This window comes from Oncorhynchus tshawytscha, unplaced genomic scaffold, assembly GCF_018296145.1.
Source record: "Oncorhynchus tshawytscha isolate Ot180627B unplaced genomic scaffold, Otsh_v2.0 Un_contig_7170_pilon_pilon, whole genome shotgun sequence".
Taxonomy (NCBI): Eukaryota; Metazoa; Chordata; class Actinopteri; order Salmoniformes; family Salmonidae; genus Oncorhynchus; species Oncorhynchus tshawytscha.
Genome location: NW_024609579.1, coordinates 5,001 through 30,000, shown reverse-complemented (window position 1 = coordinate 30,000; position 25,000 = coordinate 5,001). Strand labels below are relative to the sequence as shown.

The 25,000-nt window shown below is 46.0% G+C and overlaps 1 protein-coding gene across 1 annotated transcript in view; it reads left to right on the top strand.

Moving 5' to 3' along the window:
• The first annotated feature begins 11,410 nt into the window (after positions 1-11,410).
• The window catches only part of LOC112238682 (protocadherin-18-like), a 15,900-nt gene continuing 2,310 nt past the window's right edge, over positions 11,411-25,000 (top strand). The window contains 4 exon segments of the mRNA XM_042316040.1: positions 11,411-13,580; positions 13,583-14,400; positions 14,994-15,085; positions 15,865-16,031. Coding sequence (XP_042171974.1) covers positions 11,906-13,580; positions 13,583-14,400; positions 14,994-15,085; positions 15,865-16,031 — 2,752 coding nt within the window. The 5' untranslated portion in view covers positions 11,411-11,905.

Here is a 25,000-nt window from a genome sequence, read left to right as displayed (position 1 = left end):
GAGCTAGGGTTAGTTTTAGGGTTAGAGCTAGGGTTAGTTTTAGGGTTAGGAGCTAGGGTTCGTTTTAAGATTAGGAGCTAGTGTTAGGAGCTAGGGTTAGTTTTAGGGTTAGGAGCTATGGTTAGGGTTAGGAGCTAAGGTTAGTTTTAGGGCTAGGAGCTAGGGTTAGTTTTGAGGTTAGGAGCTAGGGTTAGTTTTAGGGTTAGGAGCTAGGGTTAGTTTTAGGGTTAGGAGCTAGGGTTAGTTTTAGGGTTAGGAGCTAGGGTTAGTTTTAGGGTTAGGAGCTAGGGTTCGTTTTAGGGTTAGGAGCTAGGGTTAGTTTTAGGGTTAGGAGCTATGGTTAGGGTTAGGAGCTAGGGTTAGGGTTGGGAGCTAGGGTTAGGGTTAGGAGCTAGGGTTAGTTTTAGGGTTAGGAGCTAGGGTTAGTTTTAGGGTTAGGAGCTAGGGTACGTTTTAGTGTTAGGAGCTAGGGTACGTTTTAGTGTTAGGAGCTAGGGTTAAGGTTAATTTTGGCTTAAGGTTAGGTTTAGGAGGGTTTCTGTTCATGTTGGTGTAAAACCTTGGGTTGCACGGACCTATTGCAATATTCTGCCCTGTTTCTATATGGTACATCAGACTGGTCTGGAGAGAGTGGGAGAACATGAGAGGTCTATAGCGGTCTATAGGAGTCTATAGGGGTCTACAGGGGTCTATAGGGGTCTATAGGGGTCTATAGGGGTCTATAGGGGTCTATAGGGGTCTATAGGGGTCTATAGGGGTCTATAGAGGTATATAGGGGTCTATAGCGGTCAATATGGGTCTATAGGGGTCTATAGAGGTCTATAGAGGTCTATAGGGGTCTATAGAGGTCTATAGGGGTCTATAGGGGTTTATAAGGGTCTATAGATGTCTATAGAGGTCTATAGGGGTCTATAGAGGTCTATAGCGGTCTATAGGGGTCTATAGAGGTATATAGGGGTCTATAGCGGTCAATATGGGTCTATAGGGGTCTATAGAGGTCTATAGAGGTCTATAGGGGTCTATAGAGGTCTATAGGGGTCTATAGAGGTCTATAGGGGTCTATAGGGGTTTATAAGGGTCTATAGAGGTCTATAGAGGTCTATAGGGGTCTATAGGGGTCTAAAGGGGTCTATAGGGGTCTATAGGGGTCTATAGAGGTCTATAGGGGTCTATAGAGGTCTATAGGGGTCTATAGGGGTCTATAAGAGTCTATAGGGGTCACTCATCACAGTTCAACAACAGGAACACACTTATTAATAAAGTGCTGAGGGTAAAAAGCTTTTACTTTAAAACAAATTGTATATGAAATCACAATAAAACATGCAAACTGGATTATTTAAATAAATAATTAAATAAGTACATAATTGGAAATCCCCCCAAGGGATGTCAGGATTAAGTGCTATGTTAAAGTGCATAATATAATACAATTCAATACAACATTTAAAAAAGACAAACCAGATTTAGCAAATAAATACATAATTTTTAATTGTTAGGGGTTAGGGGTTTGGGGTTAGGGTAAGGGGTTAGGGGTAAGAGTTAGGGGTTAGGGTTAGGGTTAAGGGTAAGGGTATGGGTTAAGGAAAACAGGTTTTTCAATTGGACTGAATTGTGTGTCCCCACATGGTTAGCAGAAAAATACTGTATGTGTGTGTGTGTGTGTGTGTGTGTGTGCGTGCGTGCGTGCGTGCGTGTGCGTGTGTGTGTGTGTGTGTGTGTGTGTGTGTGTGTGTGTGTGTGTGTGTGTGTGTGTGTGCGTGTGTGTGTATGTTTGTGTGTGTGTGTGTGTGTGTATTTAGTTTGCCTGTATGTGTAGCTGTGGCTTGACTTTATTTGTTCTGTCTTCTATGCACTGGTCCTTACAAGTCAGAACTGAGACAAGATGGGTGAAACGGAAACCCTTGGTAACATCCAGACGCGTGTAGATGTCAAACTACCCACTGACGAACCACCCACATACATCAGTTACTTACCACAGTTACTTACCACAGTTACTTACATCAGTTACTTACCACAGTTACTTACAACCACAGTTACTTACCACAGTTACTTACCATAGTTACTTACCACAGTTACTTACCACAGTTACTTACATCAGTTACTTACATCAGTTACTTACCACAGTTACTTACATCAGTTACTTACCACAGTTACTTACCACAGTTACTTACCACAGTTACTTACATCAGTTACTTACATCAGTTACTTACATCAGTTACTTACCACAGTTACTTACCACAGTTACTTACCACAGTTACTTACATCAGTTACTTACCACAGTTACTTACCACAGTTACTTACCACAGTTACTTACTACAGTTACTTACCACAGTTACTTACATCAGTTACTTACCACAGTTACTTACATCAGTTACTTACATCAGTTACTTACCACAGTTACTTACCACAGTTACTTACCACAGTTACTTACATCAGTTACTTACCACAGTTACTTACCACAGTTACGTTACATTACACATCAGTTAATTACCACAGTTACTTACCACAGTTACTTACATCAGTTACTTACATCAGTTACTTACACAGTTACTTACCACAGTTACTTACCACAGTTACTTACCACAGTTACTTACCAGTTACTTACCACAGTTACTTACCACAGTTACTTACTACAGTTACTTACCACAGTTACTTACATCAGTTACTTACCACAGTTACTTACATCAGTTACTTACATCAGTTACTTACCACAGTTACTTACCACAGTTACTTACCACAGTTACTTACATCAGTTACTTACCACAGTTACTTACATCAGTTACTTACCACAGTTACTTACATCAGTTACTTACATCAGTTATTTACCACAGTTACTTACCACAGTTACTTACATCAGTTACTTACCACAGTTACTTACCACAGTTACTTACCACAGTTACGTTACATCAGTTAATTACCACAGTTACTTACCACAGTTACTTACATCAGTTACTTACATCAGTTACTTACCACAGTTACTTACATCAGTTACTTAACACAGTTACTTACATCAGTTACTTACATCAGTTACTTACCACAGTTACTTACATCAGTTACTTACCACAGTTACTTACCACAGTTACTTACCACAGTTACTTACATCAGTTACTTACCACAGTTACTTACCACAGTTACTTACCACAGTTACGTACATCAGTTACTTACCACAGTTACTTACATCAGTTACTTACATCAGTTACTTACCACAGTTACTTACCACAGTTACTTACCACAGTTACTTACATCAGTTACTTACATCAGTTATTTACCACAGTTACTTACCACAGTTACTTACATCAGTTACTTACCACAGTTACTTACCACAGTTACTTACCACAGTTACGTACATCAGTTAATTACCACAGTTACTTACCACAGTTACTTACATCAGTTACTTACATCAGTTACTTACCACAGTTACTTACATCAGTTACTTAACACAGTTACTTACATCAGTTACTTACATCAGTTACTTACCACAGTTACTTACATCAGTTACTTACCACAGTTACTTACCACAGTTACTTACATCAGTTACTTACATCAGTTACTTACCACAGTTACTTACATCAGTTACTTACCACAGTTACTTACATCAGTTACTTACCACAGTTACTTACCACAGTTACTTACATCAGTTACTTACCACAGTTACGAGTCAACTGCAGTTCAGGCCGTCAGGCAGTCATTGTAAATAATCATTTGTTGTTAAATAAAGGTTAAATATAAAATAAAAAATAAAAAAATATGTTGACTTGTAGATATGTTTATATATGTTTAGCTCACGTTACGCTAGATATTTCCATTAAAGTGTCACAACTCATACTACTATTTCTAACTATTGTCTTTTTATATTGACTTGAGAATATACACCAATCAACCTCTTCCACCTCCAGCAACATCCATTTTGTCCTCTGTTTAACCAGTAGAGTATAATGGAACGCAACGGAATTAGAATTCTCAGATAGAACATTCCTCGGGATTGGGTTCCATTTCAGAATATTGTCCTCGGCTGCATTCTAATCTGCCTCAGACAAATTAGCTGTCAATCACCAGACTTGGTCGGGGACGATGGGGGAGTGAGTGAGTCCCTCACAAATCAACAACATGCCAGTCATTGTTGGAATGTGTCTAACATCCAATTGCATTTCATCCTCCATCTAATAAACAGTTAACTAACTACATTATGTTTTCTCCTTTCATGGCAAGGTGACTTCTAAATGTCTTTGGGTGTCTCTGTCTGTGTCTGGGGTGTTCAATATTTTCATCATATCCTGATGAAGACATGTTTGTGCTGTTGGTGAATCGAAACCAGGTTTTTGTATTGGTTTCAGAAAGCCACATTAGCAGTCAAAAGGTTGGACACACCTACTCATTACGGGGGATTTCTTTATTTTGACTATATTCTAAATTGTAGAATAATACTGAAGATGTCAAAACGATGAAATAACAGACATGGAATCATGTAGTAACCAAAAAAGGTGTTAGACAAATCAAGATATGTTGTATATTTGAGATTCTTCAAATTAGCCTTTGCCCTTGAATGAGTAGGTGTGTCCTAACTTTTGGCTGGTACTGTATGTGCTTCTTTGAATGAGTAGGTGTGTCCTAACTTTTGGCTGGTACTGTATGTGCTTCTTTGAATGAGTAGGTGTGTCCTAACTTTTGGCTGGTACTGTATGTGCTTCTTTGAATGAGTAGGTGTGTCCTAACTTTTGAATGGTACTGTATGTGCTTCTTTGAACATTTGTTTGCACGTTCTACTAAATCCTATAGATTCAGTTCATTAGCCTTTCAGTCTCACAAATCTATAATTTAATATATGTATTATTATTAGTAGTAGTACATTACATGTGACTAACTAACTATTGAACATGTCTCTCCTTGTAATGGTTTTACCTTTTAAGGACCAACAAGGACAGTGGTAGTGATACCTACCCAGACGATGTCCCAGTGAGACAACCCTGTGAATGGTGGGTCCTGAATGGTGGGTGTGTGTGTGTGTGTTTCTGCATGTGTGTGTGTGTGTATGTTGTGTCTGTGCTTCCCTCAGATGCCTGCATGGTTTATTCTGTCACGACTCGAGGGGAGGTGAAGGGTTATATCTCACCTCAGCAGCACTAACTGTCTGGGCCATTCAATGTGTGTGTGTGTGTGTGTGTGTGTGTGTGTGTGTGTGTGTGTGTGTGTGTGTGTGTGTGTGTGTGTGTGTGTGTGTGTGTGTGTGTGTGTGTGTGTGTGTGTGTGTGTGTGTTGAATCATCAGGAGATGGCCAGACCAATGTGAATCATACATAGAAACAAGGCCAGAGAGAGAGAGAGATGACAGAACACTAGCTCTGTCTCTCTCACACATCCACACAAACAAACACACAAATGCACTCACACACACAAACGCAAACACAAACTCACACAGACACACACACACTAACATGATGACATAGCTTAACAAAGAAACCAATAAACCATAGACCTCATGACTACCACTACAGCTGACTGACTGAATCCCATAGACATCATGACTACCACTACAGCTGACTGACTGAATCCCATAGACCTCATGACTACCACTACAGCTGACTGACTGAATCCCATAGACCTCATGACTACCACTACAACTGACTGACTGAATCCCATAGACCTCATGACTACCACTACAGCTGACTGACTGAATCCCATAGACATCATGACTGCCACTACAGCTTACTGACTGAATCTCATAGACATCATGACTATCACTACAGCTGACTGACTGAATCCCATAGACATCATGACTAGACTAGAATAGGAATATAATATAATAGGATATAATAGGACAGAATAGAATAGGACAGAATAGAATAGGACAGGATAGAATGGAATCAAATAAAATATAATATAATATAATATAATAGGACATACTAGAATATAATAGAATAGAATAGGACAGAAATCAAAAGAATAGGAGAGAATAAAAAAGAATAGGACAGAATAGAATAGAGTAGAATGGAATAGGACAGAATAGAATGGAATAGGACAGAATAGAATAGAACATGACAGAATAGAATAGAATAGAATATGACAGAATATAATAGAATAGAATAGAATAGAGTAGAATGGAATAGGACAGAATAGAATGAAATAGAACAGGACAGAATTGAATTGAATAGAATAGGACAGAATAGAATAGAATAGAATGGGACAGAATAGAATAGCATAGAATGGGACATAGGACAGAATAGAATAGAATAGGACGAAATAGAATAGGACAGAATAGAACAGAATAGGAGTTGCTATGGATAAGGATAGGGGGAAAATTCACTATGAACTTGAAATTCAAACTGACAGACCAGACTAATGTATGACACTTGATAAAGATGCTCAAATAAGAACATCATAGTTGGACACACATTTATAACCATTTAAGAATGGGGATGGTAACAACATTACTGCAAGTGAAATCTCATTATGCCCAAACTAGATTAAGCATGAATCTCACATGATGTCTATCTAATATAATCACATAGCTGCCGTGTAGGAAGAGGAGGACAACCATTAGAGGGAGGATGTAGTAGTGGGCGAGTATAGTAGCCTAGTGTATAAAAGGGTAAGGGGTAATTTAACTCTAATTGTGTGGTAGCAATACCAGCCTAAATGTGTGGTACTGTGTGTGTGTGTGTGTGTGTGTGTGTGTGTGTGTGTGTGTGTGTGTGTGTGTGTGTGTGTGTGTGTGTGTGTGTGTGTGTGTGTGTGTGTGTGTGTGTGTAAGCAATACCAACCTAAATGTGTGGTACTGTGTGTGTGTGTGTGTGTGTGTGTGTAAGCGGCAATACCAACCTAATCAACGTCATGTGTTTTAAGTGTCTGGAAACACCAGTGCCATACAGTGATTGTCCCTCATCACCAAGAGCAGAAGAGGCCTTTTCAAGTCCATCTGAGGTGCAATAAATGTGTCGCCCGACTGGCAGTATGCTGCCCCGAAAAGCCTGCATGTGTGCACGCAACACAACCACATGGCACGTCGGCGCCGTACACGAATACAAGCCAACCGACTATTATATCCGGGTAGATAGACAGACACATTCGTGGCCAACGAGTCATAAAGCAATAAACTCCTATAAAATGGTCGATGAAAGAAAGGGAGAGGGGATGGATAGAGAGAAAGTGTTGGGGGTCACGGATGAATAACAATTTGGTATTGTTTGGATGGGGGTGGGTCAACCAGGCAGGGGTCTTCGGATCAGCACCTCTGAATGAAGTGGGGGTGCACGCACACGCACGCACACGCACGCACACACACCCGGAGAGAGAAAGACAGACACCCCTTCTGGAATCTGCGCTGGCCGCTAATTGAATGAATGACAATGCGGACAGACGAGCCGACAGATGCTCGCGTGCCTTTACAACCCAACAGCAGCCGTATTGGTTGGCACGATGTAGTCTACTGGTGGCGCATTCCGTTTGTCTCTACCATTCTAGAACACAGAGAGACCAGACCGACAGATTCGATCTGAACGCCGTTGCTATGGAAAACGCTCCACCTGCTGCTCCCATTGTCCCAAAGGGGAGGGAGACTACGGGAGAGAATAGGGATGAATATCAATGACAGGAGTTGAATTCGCCCTACGACTTTATGGCTACGAGATAACTACACCACAGGTCTTTTGTTGGACTCCCCATGATTACATGAGAAATAGTCACCGGATTATATGTGTTGTGTGTTTGTCCTGGTTTGTCACTTCATCGGTTCATTGACTACCATTGATTATCCTTCTATACCATTGGTTATGCATTCTACACCCTCGACGGGCCTAGACGGGCCTTTCCCTTCTAGATTAGTCTATTGTCTGACTGATTATAAAAACACATTTGCCACACCAGAAAACATCTGACTTCACATGCTTTGTAGGAATCACTTTCTTAACTTTGCTTTACTACATTGCTTCTATTTTTCCATTAATACTTCATTCGCCACTTAAATTATGAAAAAAGAGATGTGATTATTTTGATGAGGTAGCGCGCCTAAACGTATTAAACCCACTTCAGTTTTAGCATGAATTATAGCCTGCAACCCGTTTCTTCATGGCTACAGCTATTGTTTTATTTCTCACCCGGAGTTTAAAACATTCCCTCTCTCTTTCTTCAGTTTCTTTTCTCTTTTTATTCTCCTCTTTCCATGAACTCGGGAGGACTTTCGCTTCTTTTGTTCCCGAAAATATGATTAGCACCCTGGCGCGCGAGGTATAATTGCATTACCGTCTTTGTGGGCGCTCGGGCTCTGTGGAAAGCACCGGTCCGGTATCAGCACTGGTTAAATAGTCTACGAGACAGAGACTTGGTCGGCAAAATGTGCAATAGAAGAGAGAATAAGCAATTCAAAGGGAACGTTTTGCAAACACAGTCAGAGCTATGAATAGAATAATTAAGATTAAGAGAAACGTTTTTGCGCCTATTTAAGATTGAGAGGGGTAAAATGTGCACCTTCTGTCGATGTCAGTGCACGTTTTGGGAATCCGATAACTCCTTATGCAAATTCACGGAACACTATAGAACGTTTGCAGATGCGTTGGGATCAAATAGAACGTCCACCCAACTTAAACCAACTGACCTAGTAAAACGGTGATATTCATGACTGTCAGTGAATGTTTATCACTTTGACATTAATTGGGAGGAAGCGGGACATACGTTATTCATCTATATGTTGCTTTGTTTCATTCTAGTCCGTCTGGTGGACTCTAGTCTTACATGGAACCACGTAGGCCATGCATGAAGTTGCATCACTGTTTACCCAATCATCAGACTCCATTCTGTATGGGCGACATGTGTGGGGAGATGGAATGACAGTAGGTGAGATATTCCATACACGGGCAAATCCACAGATGATCCCATGTTTTAGGAACAACTTCGAGATGCTGATGTTTCAGAAACATGGATGGAAGTTGGATTCTGACGTGAGAACGTGAGAGCTTGTAGGTCTCTACTCTTAAACAGACGAGTTTGGATAAGTGCCCGTATGTTTTGTGTGCGTTGAGATGACTGCGTGAAAGAGATGCAGAGATTTAAAACGGCCACGTCAACAGATGCTTGCGTAATCTTACAATATAGGCTAAAAGATGTTGGATTCGTTCCCAAACATGATGTGCACGGTTAGCCTAAATAATTAGCTTAGTCCCCGTTTAAAGATTAAAACGCACAAAACATTTTTTTTAAAGGCCAATTGTTGTTGTCTGTCTCGGAGTCATACGGTGACAGGCTAATTTCACTCGGTTATCTGAATGCATGGATGGAGGGGAGTGAGTTGGGTTCGTATCCTGAATAGCACCCTACTCCCTTTATAGTGCACTACTTTTGACCGCTGCCACATGGCTCTGGGTAAAAGTAGTGCACTATGTAGGCTGCCATTCAGTACGCACGCCTTAGAGGCGTGTTTGGTCGGGTGCAATGACTGGGGTTGGGGTGTCAGCCAGACGGTGCCAGATGGTCGTGGGTTTGCGCAGTCCCAGTTGCGCATGTTCGTCTTGTTTTTTAAAATATTTTGCATGCCTGGATGTACATGTTTGATGACAGAGAATGGGATACTGTTTGTGTGTGTGTGTGTGTGTGTGTGTGTGTGTGTGTGTGTGTCTGTGAAGTTGAAGAATGTTAAACAGTATTATGCACGGGGACAGAGATGTACCGCGGCGTGACCGAGTCCTAAACCCATTCATTAGTACCCGGCTCCTTTTCACCACAATTCTCCACACTGATTTAGCCGGATTACCCTCTACCACAACCCGCCACAGATTAGAAGAGGCGCATGTGAACATTTTGCTCAAAAACATCCAAGAGAGGGAGAGAGAGGAGGAGGGAAGGAGACTCAACTGACACTGAATAAAACGACCAGGGAGGAAATTAATGTATGCCGTGTCCACGCAAGCTAGCAGTCTCTCTCTCTCTCTCTCTCTCTCTCTCTCTCTCTCTCTCTCTCTCTCTCTCTCTCTCTCTCTCTCTCTCTCTCTCTCTCTCTCTCTCTCTCTCTCTCTCTCTCTCCCCCTCTCTATGTGTGTGTGTGTGTCTAATTTGGGTATAGCCTATATGCCAGTTGCTATAATAACTAATTGGTGAGACTGGTGAAGATAATTCTCCATTCGCTAGTTAGACCAACGCACATAATTCGAAGCGATATAAATAAGAATGTAGCCTCCACATTTATAGCCTAAACAATACTTTAGGAGGAATAATGTATATCCTACATTATCCCAGCCCTGTCTCCAGTCTGTCTGCTGCAACAGACCCACAAAGAGAGGAATAATGTATATCCTACATTATCCCAGCCCTGTCTCCAGTCTGTCTGCTGCAACAGACCCACAACGAGAGGAATAATGTATATCCTACATTATCCCAGCCCTGTCTCCAGTCTGTCTGCTACAACAGACCCACAACGAGAGGAATAATGTATATCCTACATTATCCCAGCCCTGTCTCCAGTCTGTCTGCTACAACAGACCCACAACGAGAGGAATAATGTATATCCTACATTATCCCAGCCCTGTCTCCAGTCTGTCTGCTACAACAGACCCACAACGAGAGGAATAATGTATATCCTACATTATCCCAGCCCTGTCTCCAGTCTGTCTGCTGCAACAGACCCAAAACGAGAGGAATAATGTATATCCTACATTATCCCAGCCCTGTCTCCAGTCTGTCTGCTGCAACAGACCCAAAACGAGAGGAATAATGTATATCCTACATTATCCCAGCCCTGTCTCCAGTCTGTCTGCTGCAACAGACCCAGACCTACATTATCCCAGCCCTGTCTCCAGTCTGTCTGCTACAACAGACCCACAACGAGAGGAATAATGTATATCCTACATTATCCCAGCCCTGTCTCCAGTCTGTCTGCTACAACAGACCCACAACGAGAGGAATAATGTATATCCTACATTATCCCAGCCCTGTCTCCAGTCTGTCTGCTGCAACAGACCCAAAACGAGAGACTACTACACTCATAAGGAAACCTGGCGTCTTCTAACGGCGAATAAACAAAAATATAACCGGGCAAACGTCACCAATGAAAGTTCCTCTTGAGTTATTTTACCCTCCCCTATTGCTGAGGCATGCTCTCTCTCTCTCTCTCTCTCTCTCACTCAATCCTCTCCCTCCCCTCTGAGGCATGCTCTCTCTCTCTCTCTCTCTCTCTCTCTCTCTCTCCCTCTCTCCCTCTCTCTCTCTCTCTCTCTCTCTCTCTCTCTCTCTCTCTCTCTCTCTCTCTCTCTCTCTCTCTCTCTCTCTCTCTCTCTCTCTCTCTCTCACCCCTCTTCTCAGGGGTGAAAGTGAAGAAAGAAAGTGGATGAAGGACCCGAGAGGGTGGAGTTTGCCCCGTCTCGATCTCTCCTCCCCTCCCTCTTTCTCCCCCCTCTCTCCTCGCCTCTGTTTTGAGTGGTCACCGGGTTAACATTTTATTTAGGAAGCATTTTGTCTTGCTGGGGAGAAGAGAAAGGGGCCGCTGTTCCGTTGTGGGGCTGGTTAGATTGAGGCGGGCTATTTTGGGGGAGCCATTAGACGGAGAGAGAGAGCGAGAGAGAGAGAGAGCACGGCACCGCACACAGAGAGAAGCACAGATTTAAGCGGTGCTCTATAGGAGTCTACTCTGAGACTCGCGCAACAGATTTGTATGCGTGGACGGGATCTTAGATAACTCACTCACTTTGGACGTTGTGTTTTCTAGTAGAAATGACTGCGGAACGCAACCTGCTTTTTTTAATGCTCAAACGTGTTTAAATGGGGATATCTAGCCTTTGGAGAATGCGCTGAGATTAGCCTAATGACTGTCTTCGGGGCGCAGTGGATTCGTTAAATTCATTAGGCTACAATAACGGAATCAGTACTGGCTGCGTAAAGGAGCTATTTTGGAACTACTTTCAGAATCACCCAAAGGGATTACTTTAAAGATGGAACCTGGAAAAATAATCTGCGTATTTTATATCCGAATATGGATACTTCTCGCCGTTATGGCACTGGCCACGCAAAACGTCAAAGGTAAAACATTAAAATATCAAGTTTACGAGGAACAGAAGGTGGGGACTGTTATTGCACGGCTTAAAGAAGACGTGGCTGATGTTTTGGTCAAACTCCCAAGTTCTGTGTCTTTGCGCTTCCGAGCCATGCAGAGAGGTAGCACGTCTTTCCTATCCGTGCGCGAGCAGGACGGAGAGATCAGCATCCGTTCCAAAATAGACCGAGAGAAGCTCTGCGAGAAGAACCTCAACTGTTCCATTGAATTCGACGTTCTGACTCTTCCAACAGAACACTTGCAGCTCTTCCACGTCGAGGTGGAAGTGTTGGACATTAATGATAACGCGCCCCAGTTCGCCCGCGCCGTAATCCCCATCGAGATATCCGAGAGCGCGGCAGTTGGGGCGCGCATTCCACTGGACAGCGCGAGTGACCCCGACGTCGGGGAGAACTCCCTCGATACTTACTCCCTCGAGCCCAACAACTACTTCAAGATTGACATTCAGAGCAGAACGGACGGGGCTAAGTACTCGGAGTTGGTGGTGCTAAGGGAGCTCGACAGGGAGATGCAGCCAGGTTATGAACTTCAGCTGACGGCCTCCGATAAGGGCGTTCCCCCTAAATCCGGTTCTACTCTCCTCAGAATTAGCGTGGCAGATTCAAACGACAACAGTCCTATTTTCGAACAGTCTTCATATGTGATTCATCTATTGGAGAATTCACCTGTTGGATCTCTTCTTATTGATCTGAATGCGACTGATGCAGACGACGGAACCAACGCCAAAATCGTCTACTCCTTTAGCAGTCATGTGTCCCCGAAAATCGTGGAAACGTTCAAGATCAACTCGGATAATGGCCACCTGACGCTCATGAAGCGCGTGGACTTTGAAAGCGCGGCATCATATGACATCGATGTCCAAGCCCAGGATATGGGCCCCAACTCCATGCCAGCACACTGCAAGATCTTCATCAAGGTAGTGGATGTAAACGACAACAAACCAGACATCAGCATCAATCTGATGTCCCAAGGAGACAGAGGCAAGGAGGACGCGGCCTATATCTCAGAGGCCGCTCCATTGGATTCCTTCGTGGCCTTAGTAAGAGTGGAGGACCTAGATTCCGGTCTGAACGGAGAGGTTGTGTGTAAACTCCATGGCCAGGGGAGTTTTAAACTACAGAAGACGTACGAGAACAACTACATGATCCTCACTAACGTCTCGCTGGATCGGGAGAAGAGGTCAGAGTTCAGCTTGACGGTCATCGCCGAGGACCGCGGCACGCCCAGCCTCTCGACCATCAAGCACTTCACCGTGCACCTGCTGGATGAAAACGACAACGCTCCACGCTTCCAGAAGGGACGCTATGAGGTGTTCAGATCAGAGAACAATGCCCCTGGGGCCTACCTCACGTCGCTATTGGCAACCGACCCCGACCTGGACGCCAACAGCCAGGTGAGCTACTTCCTGGTGGAGAACACCGTTCACGGGAGCTCCATCTCCACCTTTGTCACCGTAGACCCGTCCAACGGCGCTGTTTACGCCCTCCGCACGTTCGACCGCGAGGACGTCAGCCGGATATCCTTCGTAGTCCAGGCCAAGGACGCCGGGAACCCTCGTTGCTGAGCAACGCCACCGTCGTCCTGACAATCCTGGACGAAAACGACAACCCGCCGGTCATCGTGGTTCCGCAGCTCTGGAACCTCACGGCCGACGTCCCCGTCTCCAAGTACACCGAGGCCGGTAGCCTGGTTACGGCCGTCAGGGCGACCGACCGAGACACCGGCGTCAACGCAGAACTCACATGTTCAATCACTGCCGGCAACGAGGAAGGCTTCTTCTCTATGGATCCTAGAACGTGCGAGATCAGCGCCAACGTCAGCCTCAACATGTTTCCCCAGGAGTTTGCGGAGCTCACCGTCCTGGTCAGTGACCACGGTTCCTTGCAACAGACCACCAAGGCCGTCCTGAAAATCATCCTCTATGAGAACATGGAGGGCCACGTGCAGGTGCTGGACCAGGGGGAGACGCCGCTCGACGCCTCCCTCATCATCATCATGTCCCTGGGGGCCATCTGCACTATGCTCCTGGTCATCATGGTCATGTTCGCTGCCCGCTGCAACCGAGAAAAGAAAGATACCAGGAACTCGTACAACTGCAGGGTGGCAGAGACCAACCACCAGCATCACCCGAAGAAACCGTCGCGGCAGATCCACAAGGGTGACATCACACTTGTTCCCACGGTGAATGGGACTCTACCAATCAGAGCGCACCACCGCTCACCCTCGGCCACGCCCCCCATGGACCGGGCGCCAATGGGAAGCCGGCAGAGCCACCACAGCCACCAGTCACTGAATAGCCTGGTGACGATATCGTCCAATCATATCCCGGAGAGCTTCGCCCTGGAGTTGGCCCACGCTACGCCACCCGTCGAGGTGAGATACTACAGAACACACAATTCATCTCGCTCTCCCTCTCTCTCTCTCTCTCCCTCACACACACACACACACACACACACACACACACACACACACACACACACACACACACACACACACACACACACACACACACCTACACTCCCCTCCACCATTCTAGAATAATCCGTCATAAATCCTAGCCTCTTGGTAAACAGTTCCTGAGTGTCAGTAGATCCATAGTGAAATGACTGTCCATTTAAAACTAGTAGAACAGATTCCAGATGTAATCATGGATCCGGTTTGTCTTTGTGTCTTCACCCTCAAGCCATTTTATGACCCTTATTCACTCCTATCCATATTGATTTAGCCCCGTCACCCACCACCACCCCATTGTTATTTCACTCATCCACTTTCTGTCATCCATTTTGTAATCATCATATTTGTCTCCTCACCCTCCTCAGTGTGTCACCACCATCAGAATCACTGTGTGTCATCCATCTTGTTCTGTTCCTCATTGTTGTGGTCTTTTTCCCTGTGGTCTGTTTCCATCCGTTCTGTTATTCATCCTCCTTTTTTTCTGTTGTTTTATTTGTTTATTTTGGATATAGCAAGTCTCACAGCTTCTGTCCATGCTCCATCAGGGCCAGTACCAGCCTAGACCCTGTTTCCGTGGCAACAAATACTCCAGAAGCTACAGGTAAACAAAGCATCCCCCCCAAAACATTGTAACGTTTTTTGCTCTTTTGAGTTGTCAAATTCCCTTGTGTCCACCGTGCTTTTCATTTAGTAGCATCAATAAAATTAGTTGCATTAGTAGCATCAATAAAATTAGTTGCATTAGTAGCATCAATAAAATGAGTAGCATTAGTAGCATCAATAAAATGAGTAGCATTAGTAGCATCAATAAAATTAGTTGCATTAGTAGCATCAATAAAATGAGTAGCATTAGTAGCATCAATAAAATGAGTAGCATTAGTAGCATCAATAAAATTAGTTGCATTAGTAGCATCAATAAAATGAGTAGCATTAGTAGCATCAATAAAATTAGTTGCATTAGTAGCATCAATAAAATGAGTAGCATTAGTAGCATCAATAAAAACATATGTAATGACAGTATAGATCTATATTAGTTTGGCCCTTTTTCTAAGATGGCTCTTTTGTTTATCATGTTTTGAGTTTGAATCATATCAATATCATTCAATCCAAAAGTTTGTGGATCACATGTCTGTTTCAACTGTAGTGTTGTGAAATGTTTGCTTTGTAGTTCTGTCTACCTCTCTATGGTGAGCATTATTCAGTGGTACAGCAGCTTCTACCACTAAGAAACACCAATTACATACATTTTAATTGACTCAATTGTATTTTCACCTCTCTCTCTCTCTTTCTCCCATCCTCTCTCTCTCTCTCTCTCTCTCTCTCTCTCTCTCTCTCTCTCTCCTCTCTCTCTCTCTCTCTCTCTCTCTCTCTCTCTCTCTCTCTCTCATTGCAGGACATGGACAAGTTCAGCTTGAAGGACAGTGGTCGTGGGGACAGCGATGCGGGGGACAGCGACTATGATATGGGACGAGAGTCCCCCATCGACCGTCTGCTGGGGGATGGCTTCTCTGAGCTCTACCACCTGGACATACTCCACAGACTACACCCAGGTCAGTTACATAGAGACATGAGACAGCCATCTTGGTAGAGGCAGGATAGACTATAGTGCCCAGGTCAGTTACATAGAGACATGAGACAGCCATCTTGGTAGAGGCAGGATAGACTATAGTGCCCAGGTCAGTTACATAGAGACATGAGACAGCCATCTTGGTAGAGGCAGGATAGACTATAGTGCCCAGGTCAGTTACATAGAGACATGAGACAGCCATCTTGGTAGAGGCAGGATAGACTATAGTGTCCAGGTCAGTTACATAGAGACATGAGACAGCCATCTTGGTAGAGGCAGGATAGACTATAGTGTCCAGGTCAGTTACATAGAGACATGAGACAGCCATCTTGGTAGAGGCAGGATAGACTATAGTTCCCTAGGTCAGTTACATAGAGACATGAGACAGCCATCTTGGTAGAGGCAGGATAGACTATAGTGTCCAGGTCAGTTACATAGAGACATGAGACAGCCATCTTGGTAGAGGCAGGATAGACTATAGTGCCCAGGTCAGTTACATAGAGACATGAGACAGCCATCTTGGTAGAGGCAGGATAGACTATAGTGCCCAGGTCAGTTACATAGAGACATGAGACAGCCATCTTGGTAGAGGCAGGATAGACTATAGTGCCCAGGTCAGTTACATAGAGACATGAGACAGCCATCCTGGTAGAGGCAGGATAGACTATAGTGCCCAGGTCAGTTACATAGAGACATGAGACAGCCATCTTGGTAGAGGCAGGATAGACTATAGTGCTTCTCTGAGCTCTACCACCAGGACATACTCCACAGACTACACCCAGGTCAGTTACATAGAGACATGAGACAGCCATCTTGGTAGAGGCAGGATAGACTATAGTTCCCTAGGTCAGTTACATAGAGACATGAGACAGCCATCTTGGTAGAGGCAGGATAGACTATAGTGCCCAGGTCAGTTACATAGAGACATGAGACAGCCATCTTGGTAGAGGCAGGATAGACTATAGTGTCCCAGGTCAGTTACATAGAGACATGAGACAGCCATCTTGGTAGAGGCAGGATAGACTATAGTGCCCAGGTCAGTTACATAGAGACATGAGACAGCCATCTTGGTAGAGGCAGGATAGACTATAGTGCCCAGGTCAGTTACATAGAGACATGAGACAGCCATCTTGGTAGAGGCAGGATAGACTATAGTGCCCAGGTCAGTTACATAGAGACATGAGACAGCCATCTTGGTAGAGGCAGGATAGACTATAGTTCCCTAGGTCAGTTACATAGAGACATGAGACAGCCATCTTGGTAGAGGCAGGATAGACTATAGTGTCCAGGTCAGTTACATAGAGACATGAGACAGCCATCTTGGTAGAGGCAGGATAGACTATAGTGCCCAGGTCAGTTACATAGAGACATGAGACAGCCATCTTGGTAGAGGCAGGATAGACTATAGTTCCCTAGGTCAGTTACATAGAGACATGAGACAGCCATCTTGGTAGAGGCAGGATAGACTATAGTGTCCAGGTCAGTTACATAGAGACATGAGACAGCCATCTTGGTAGAGGCAGGATAGACTATAGTGCCCAGGTCAGTTACATAGAGACATGAGACAGCCATCTTGGTAGAGGCAGGATAGACTATAGTGCCCAGGTCAGTTACATAGAGACATGAGACAGCCATCTTGGTAGAGGCAGGATAGACTATAGTTCCCTAGGTCAGTTACATAGAGACATGAGACAGCCATCTTGGTAGAGGCAGGATAGACTATAGTGCCCAGGTCAGTTACATAGAGACATGAGACAGCCATCTTGGTAGAGGCAGGATAGACTATAGTGCCCAGGTCAGTTACATAGAGACATGAGACAGCCATCTTGGTAGAGGCAGGATAGACTATAGTGTCCAGGTCAGTTACATAGAGACATGAGACAGCCATCTTGGTAGAGGCAGGATAGACTATAGTGCCCAGGTCAGTTACATAGAGACATGACACAGCCATCTTGGTAGAGGCAGGATAGACTATAGTGTCCAGGTCAGTTACATAGAGACATGAGACAGCCATCTTGGTAGAGGCAGGATAGACTATAGTGTCCAGGTCAGTTACATAGAGACATGAGACAGCCATCTTGGTAGAGGCAGGATAGACTATAGTGTCCAGGTCAGTTGCATAGAGACATGAGACAGCCATCTTGGTAGAGGCAGGATAAACCAGCTTTTTACTCTTTGTGTAAAAGTCTTTGGGTGCAGGGCAGTGATGTCACAGAATATAAAAACCAAGCCAGGTGACATCACCCGCTGCAGTACGGCAGTCCCGTTTTCACTAGATATATAACACGACCCAGTGATACCCACCGTGGTACACAGCACACTAGGCTGCTCACACCAGGTTCTCCCCAACACTTTAATAAATCATCTATTCAGTTCAGCACCATGGACAGCTGCTCACCATGTTTTCCAATCTTCCCCATGCCGGCTTCACCAATACACGTCTCACCTGAATAGTCAAAAGATGATTTTTAACACCACATTGTATGGCCTGGACTCCCAAATAACACCCTATTTTCTTAACAGTGCACTACTTTCCCTATGTAGTGTACTCAAAAGTGGTGCGCTATATAGGGAATAGGGTGCGATTTGGGACACACCCACTATTATATAACAGCCCATTCACTCAGTAGCTCTATTGTGCTTCAGCTGTATTCTTCCCCACAACCTTTCATTTCCAGGGGTTTTATCAGGCAGACGTGTTCCTCCATTACCACCCTCCTGATATCTGGCCCTCAGATAGAGTCGTGTCGGGAAACGCCTCCCCGATTTACACTGTGACTCTCTCTGTCTGTCACTGTGTCGGGTGGGCGAGTGTGTTTGTGTGTGTTTGTGTGTGTGTTTGTGTGTGTGTGTGTGTGTGTGTGTGTGTGTGGTGTATACGCGTGTGTCTGTGTTGGCTGTTTGAGTGACAGGCCGGCCCTTTCATGTCGGTGCTGAGGAGAATTCACAGTAATTGCTTTTAAAATGATGTTGTTCTCCCCCCTGAGAGCCTCAGTCTCTCTCTTCTCTCTCTTCTCTCTCTTCTCTCTCTTCTCCTCTGTCTGTTATTCTTCTCTTTATGGAGAGATGAAGGAGGAGAGGAAGAAGGCTAGATGGAGGGAGGGAGGGAGGGTAGGGGAGAAGGATGGAGCTAGGGAAGGAGGGGGGATGGGAGATGGAGGAAGTGAGGGATGGAGAGGAGATGGAGGGAGTGAGGGGGGGCAGGGAGAAGGATGGAGCTAGGGAAGGAGGGGGATGGGAGATGGAGGGAGTGAGGGAGGGCGGGGAGAAGGATGGAGCTAGGGAAGGAGGGGGATGGGAGATGGAGGGAGTGAGGGAGGGAGGGAAGGAGCAGAGAAGGATGGAGCTAGGGAGGAAGGGATTGAATGAGGGGGATGGGAGATGGAGGGAGTGAGGGAGGGAGGGAAGGAGCAGAGAAGGATGGAGCTAGGGAAGGAGGGGGAGGGAGGGGAGATGGAGGGAGTGAGGGAGGAAGGGAAGGAGCAGAGAAGGATGGAGCTAGGGAAGGAGGGGGTGGGAGATGGAGGGAGGGAGGGAAAGAGGGGGATGGGAGATGGAGGGAGGGAAGGAAGGAGCAGAGAAGGATGGAGCTAGGGAAGGAGGGGGGATGGGAGATGGAGGGAGTGAGGGAGGGATTGAAAGAGGGGGGATTAACTGTTTTTGAGCCTGATTGAATGGAGTGATTTAATTTGTTTACTTTGTCACTCATCCCAGTAAAAATCGGTTGACCTTTTTGATACCAAAACAACATCTATCTTTCTCACAAAAATGGTTGGTTCAGATGTCTAGAGTTTACAGAAAGTGACATGAGGGAAAGTGTTAGAAAGGCAACAGAGGGACAGGCAACAGAGGTACAGGGTTAGACAGAGAGGTACAGGGTTAGACAGAGAGGTACAGGGTTAGACAGAGAGGGACAGGGTTAGACAGAGAGGTACAGGGTTAGACAGAGAGGGACAGGGTTAGACAGAGAGGTACAGGGTTAGACAGAGAGGTACAGGGTTAGACAGAGAGGTACAGGGTTAGACAGAGAGGTACAGGGTTAGACAGAGAGGTACAGGGTTAGACAGAGGGTACAGGGTTAGACAGAGAGGTACAGGGTTAGACAGAGAGGTACAGGGTTAGACAGAGAGGTACAGGGTTACAGGGTTAGACAGAGAGGTACAGGGTTAGACAGAGAGGTACAGGGTTAGACAGAGAGGTACAGGGTTAGACAGGGTTAGACAGAGAGGTACAGGGTTAGACAGAGAGGGACAGGGTTAGACAGAGAGGTACAGGGTTAGACAGAGAGGTACAGGGTTAGACAGAGAGGACAGAGAGGGACAGGGTTAGACAGAGAGGTACAGGGTTAGACAGAGAGGTACAGGGTTAGACAGAGGGTTAGACAGAGAGGTACAGGGTTAGACAGAGAGGTACAGGGTTAGACAGAGAGGGTACAGGGTTAGACAGAGAGGGACAGGGTTAGACAGAGAGGTACAGGGTTAGACAGAGAGGTACAGGGTTAGACAGAGAGGTACAGGGTTAGACAGAGAGGTACAGACAGGGTTAGGGAAAGAGAGGTTAGACAGAGGCACAGAGGGACAGGGTTAGACAGAGGGTACAGGGTTAGACAGAGAGGTACAGGGTTAGACAGAGAGGTACAGGGTTAGACAGAGAGGTACAGGGTTAGACAGAGAGGTACAGGGTTAGACAGAGGGACAGGGGGTTAGACAGAGAGGTACAGGGTTAGACAGAGGACAGAGAGGTACAGGGTTAGACAGAGAGGTACAGGGTTAGACAGAGGGGAGACAGGAGGTACAGGGTTAGACAGAGAGGTACAGGGTTAGACAGAGAGGTACAGGGTTAGACAGAGAGGGACAGGGTTAGACAGAGAGGTACAGGGTTAGACAGAGAGGTACAGGGTTAGACAGAGAGGTACAGGGTTAGACAGACAGAGGGTTAGACAGAGAGGTACAGGGTTAGACAGAGAGGTACAGACAGGTTTAGAAAGGCAGAGGGACAGGGTTACAGAGGGGTTAGACAGAGAGGTACAGGGTTAGACAGAGAGGTACAGGGTTAGACAGAGAGGGGTTACAGGGTTAGACAGAGAGGTACAGGGTTAGACAGAGAGGTTACAGGGTTAGACAGAGAGGTACAGGGTTAGACAGAGAGGTACAGGGTTAGACATGAGACAGAGAGGAAGTGTTAGAAGAGGCAGGGTTAGACAGAGGGACAGGCAGACAGAGGTACAGGGTTAGACAGAGAGGTACAGGGTTAGACAGAGAGGTACAGGGTTAGACAGAGAGGTACAGGGTTAGACAGAGAGGGACAGGGTTAGACAGAGAGGTACAGGGTTAGACAGAGAGGTACAGGGTTAGACAGAGAGGTACAGGGTTAGACAGAGAGGGACAGGGTTAGACAGAGAGGTACAGGGTTAGACAGAGAGGTTAGACACAGGGTTAGACAGAGAGGTACAGGGTTAGACAGAGAGGTACAGGGTTAGACAGAGAGGGACAGGGTTAGACAGAGAGGTACAGGGTTTAGACAGAGAGGTACAGGGTTAGACAGAGAGGTACAGGGTTAGACAGAGAGGGTTACAGGGTTAGACAGAGAGGTACAGGGTTAGACAGAGGGGTACAGGGTTAGACAGAGGGTACAGGGTTAGACAGAGACAGGGTTACAGGGTTAGACAGAGGGACAGGGTTAGACAGGGTTTAGACAGAGAGGTACAGGGTTAGACAGAGAGGTACAGGGTTAGACAGAGAGGTACAGGGTTAGACAGAGGGTACAGGGTTAGACAGAGAGGGACAGGGTTAGACAGAGTACAGGGTTAGACAGAGAGGGACAGGGTTAGACAGAGAGGTACAGGGTTAGACAGAGAGGTACAGGGTTAGACAGAGAGGTACAGGGTTAGACAGAGAGGGACAGGGTTAGACAGAGAGGTACAGGGTTAGACAGAGAGGTACAGGTTTAGACAGAGAGGTACAGGGTTAGACAGAGAGTGACATGAGGGAAAGTGTTAGAAAGGCAACAGAGGGACAGGCAACAGAGGTACAGGGTTAGACAGAGAGGTACAGGGTTAGACAGAGAGGTACAGGGTTAGACAGAGAGGGACAGGGTTAGACAGAGAGGTACAGGGTTAGACAGAGAGGTACAGGGTTAGACAGAGAGGTTAGACAGGGTTAGACAGAGAGGTACAGGGTTAGACAGAGAGGTACAGGGTTAGACAGAGAGGTACAGGGTTAGACAGAGAGGGACAGGGTTAGACAGAGAGGTACAGGGTTAGACAGGGACAGGGTTACAGAGAGGGTTAGACAGAGAGGTACAGGGTTAGACAGAGAGAAACAGGGTTACAGGGTTAGACAGAGAGGTACAGGGTTAGACAGAGACAGGGTTACAGGGTTTAGACAGAGAGGTACAGGGTTAGACAGAGAGGTACAGGGTTAGACAGAGAGGTACAGGGTTAGACAGAGAGTGACATGAGGGAACAGGGTTAGACAGAGAGGGACAGGGTTAGACAGAGGTGCAGGGTTAGACAGAGAGGTACAGGGTTAGACAGAGAGGTACAGGGTTAGACAGAGAGGGACAGGGTTAGACAGAGAGGTACAGGGTTAGACAGAGAGGTACAGGGTTAGACAGAGAGGTACAGGGTTAGACAGAGAGTGACATGAGGGAAAGTGTTAGAAAGGCAACAGAGGGACAGGCAACAGAGGTACAGGGTTAGACAGAGAGGTACAGGGTTAGACAGAGAGGTACAGGGTTAGACAGAGAGGTACAGGGTTAGACAGAGAGGGTACAGGGTTACAGACAGACAGAGGGACAGGGTTAGACAGAGAGGTACAGGGTTAGACAGAGAGGTACAGGGTTAGACAGAGAGGTACAGGGTTAGACAGAGAGGTACAGGGTTAGACAGAGAGGTACAGGGTTAGACAGAGAGGTACAGGGTTAGACAGAGAGGTACAGGGTTAGACAGAGGTAGACAGAGAGGGTACAGGGTTAGACAGAGAGGTACAGGGTTAGACAGAGAGGTACAGGGTTAGACAGAGAGGTACAGGGTTAGACAGAGAGGTACAGGGTTAGACAGAGAGGTACAGGGTTAGACAGAGAGGTACAGGGTTAGACAGAGAGGTACAGGGTTAGACAGAGAGGTACAGGGTTAGACAGAGAGGTACAGGGTTAGACAGAGAGGTACAGGGTTAGACAGAGAGGTACAGGGTTAGACAGAGAGGTTAGACAGGGTTAGACAGAGAGGTACAGGGTACAGGGTAGACAGAGAGGTACAGGGTTAGACAGAGAGGTACAGGGTTAGACAGAGAGGGACAGGGTTAGACAGAGAGGTACAGGGTTAGACAGAGAGGTACAGGGTTAGACAGAGAGGTACAGGGTTAGACAGAGAGTGACATGAGGGAAAGTGTTAGAAAGGCAACAGAGGGACAGGCAACAGAGGGACAGGCAAGACAGAGGTACAGGGTTAGACAGAGAGGTACAGGGTTAGACAGAGAGGTACAGGGTTAGACAGAGAGGGACAGGGTTAGACAGAGAGGTACAGGGTTAGACAGAGAGGTACAGGGTTAGACAGAGAGGTACAGGGTTAGACAGAGAGGTACAGGGTTAGACAGAGAGGTACAGGGTTAGACAGAGAGGTTAGACAGAGAGGTACAGGGTTAGACAGAGAGGTACAGGGTTAGACAGAGAGGGACAGGGTACAGGGTTAGACAGAGAGGTACAGGGTTAGACAGAGAGGTACAGGGTTAGACAGAGAGGTACAGGGTTAGACAGAGAGGTACAGGGTTAGACAGAGAGGTACAGGGTTAGACAGAGAGGTACAGGGTTAGACAGAGAGGTACAGGGTTAGACAGAGAGGGACAGGGTTAGACAGAGAGGTACAGGGTTAGACAGAGAGGTACAGGGTTAGACAGAGAGGTACAGGGTTAGACAGAGACAGGGTTAGACAGAGAGGTACAGGGTTAGACAGTGAGGTACAGGGTTAGACAGAGAGGTACAGGGTTAGACAGAGAGGTACAGGGTTAGACAGAGAGGGTACAGGGTTAGACAGAGAGGGACAGGGTTAGACAGAGAGGTACAGGGTTAGACAGGGTTAGAGGTACAGGGTTAGACAGAGAGGTACAGGGTTAGACAGAGAGGACATGAGGGAAGGTTAGAAGGCAGGGTTACAGAGGGACAGGGTTAGACAGAGGTACAGGGTTAGACAGAGAGGTACAGGGTTTAGACAGAGAGGTACAGGGTTAGACAGAGAGGTACAGGGTTAGACAGGGTTAGAGGTACAGGGTTAGACAGAGAGGTACAGGGTTAGACAGAGAGGTACAGGGTTAGACAGAGACAGGGTTAGACAGAGAGGTACAGGGTTAGACAGAGAGGTACAGGGTTAGACAGAGAGGTACAGGGTTAGACAGAGAGGTACAGGGTTAGACAGAGAGGTACAGGGTTAGACAGGGTTAGACAGAGAGGGACAGGGTTAGACAGAGGGACAGGGTTAGACAGAGAGGTACAGGGTTAGACAGAGAGGTACAGGGTTAGACAGAGAGTGACATGAGGGAAAGTGTTAGAAAGGCAACAGAGGGACAGGCAACAGAGGTACAGGGTTAGACAGAGAGGTACAGGGTTAGACAGAGAGGTACAGGGTTAGACAGAGAGGGACAGGGTTAGACAGAGAGGTACAGGGTTAGACAGAGAGGGACAGGGTTAGACAGAGAGGTACAGGGTTAGACAGAGAGGTACAGGGTTAGACAGTGAGGTACAGGACTAGACCGAGAGGTACAGGACTAGACAGAGAGGTACAGGGTTAGACAATGAGGTACATGACTAGACCGAGAGGTACAGGGTTAGACAGAGAGGTACAGGGTTAGACAGAGAGGTACAGGGCTAGACCGAGAGGTACAGGGTTAGACAGAGAGGTACAGGGTTAGACAGAGAGGTACAGGGTTAGACAGAGAGGTACAGGACTAGACAGAGAGG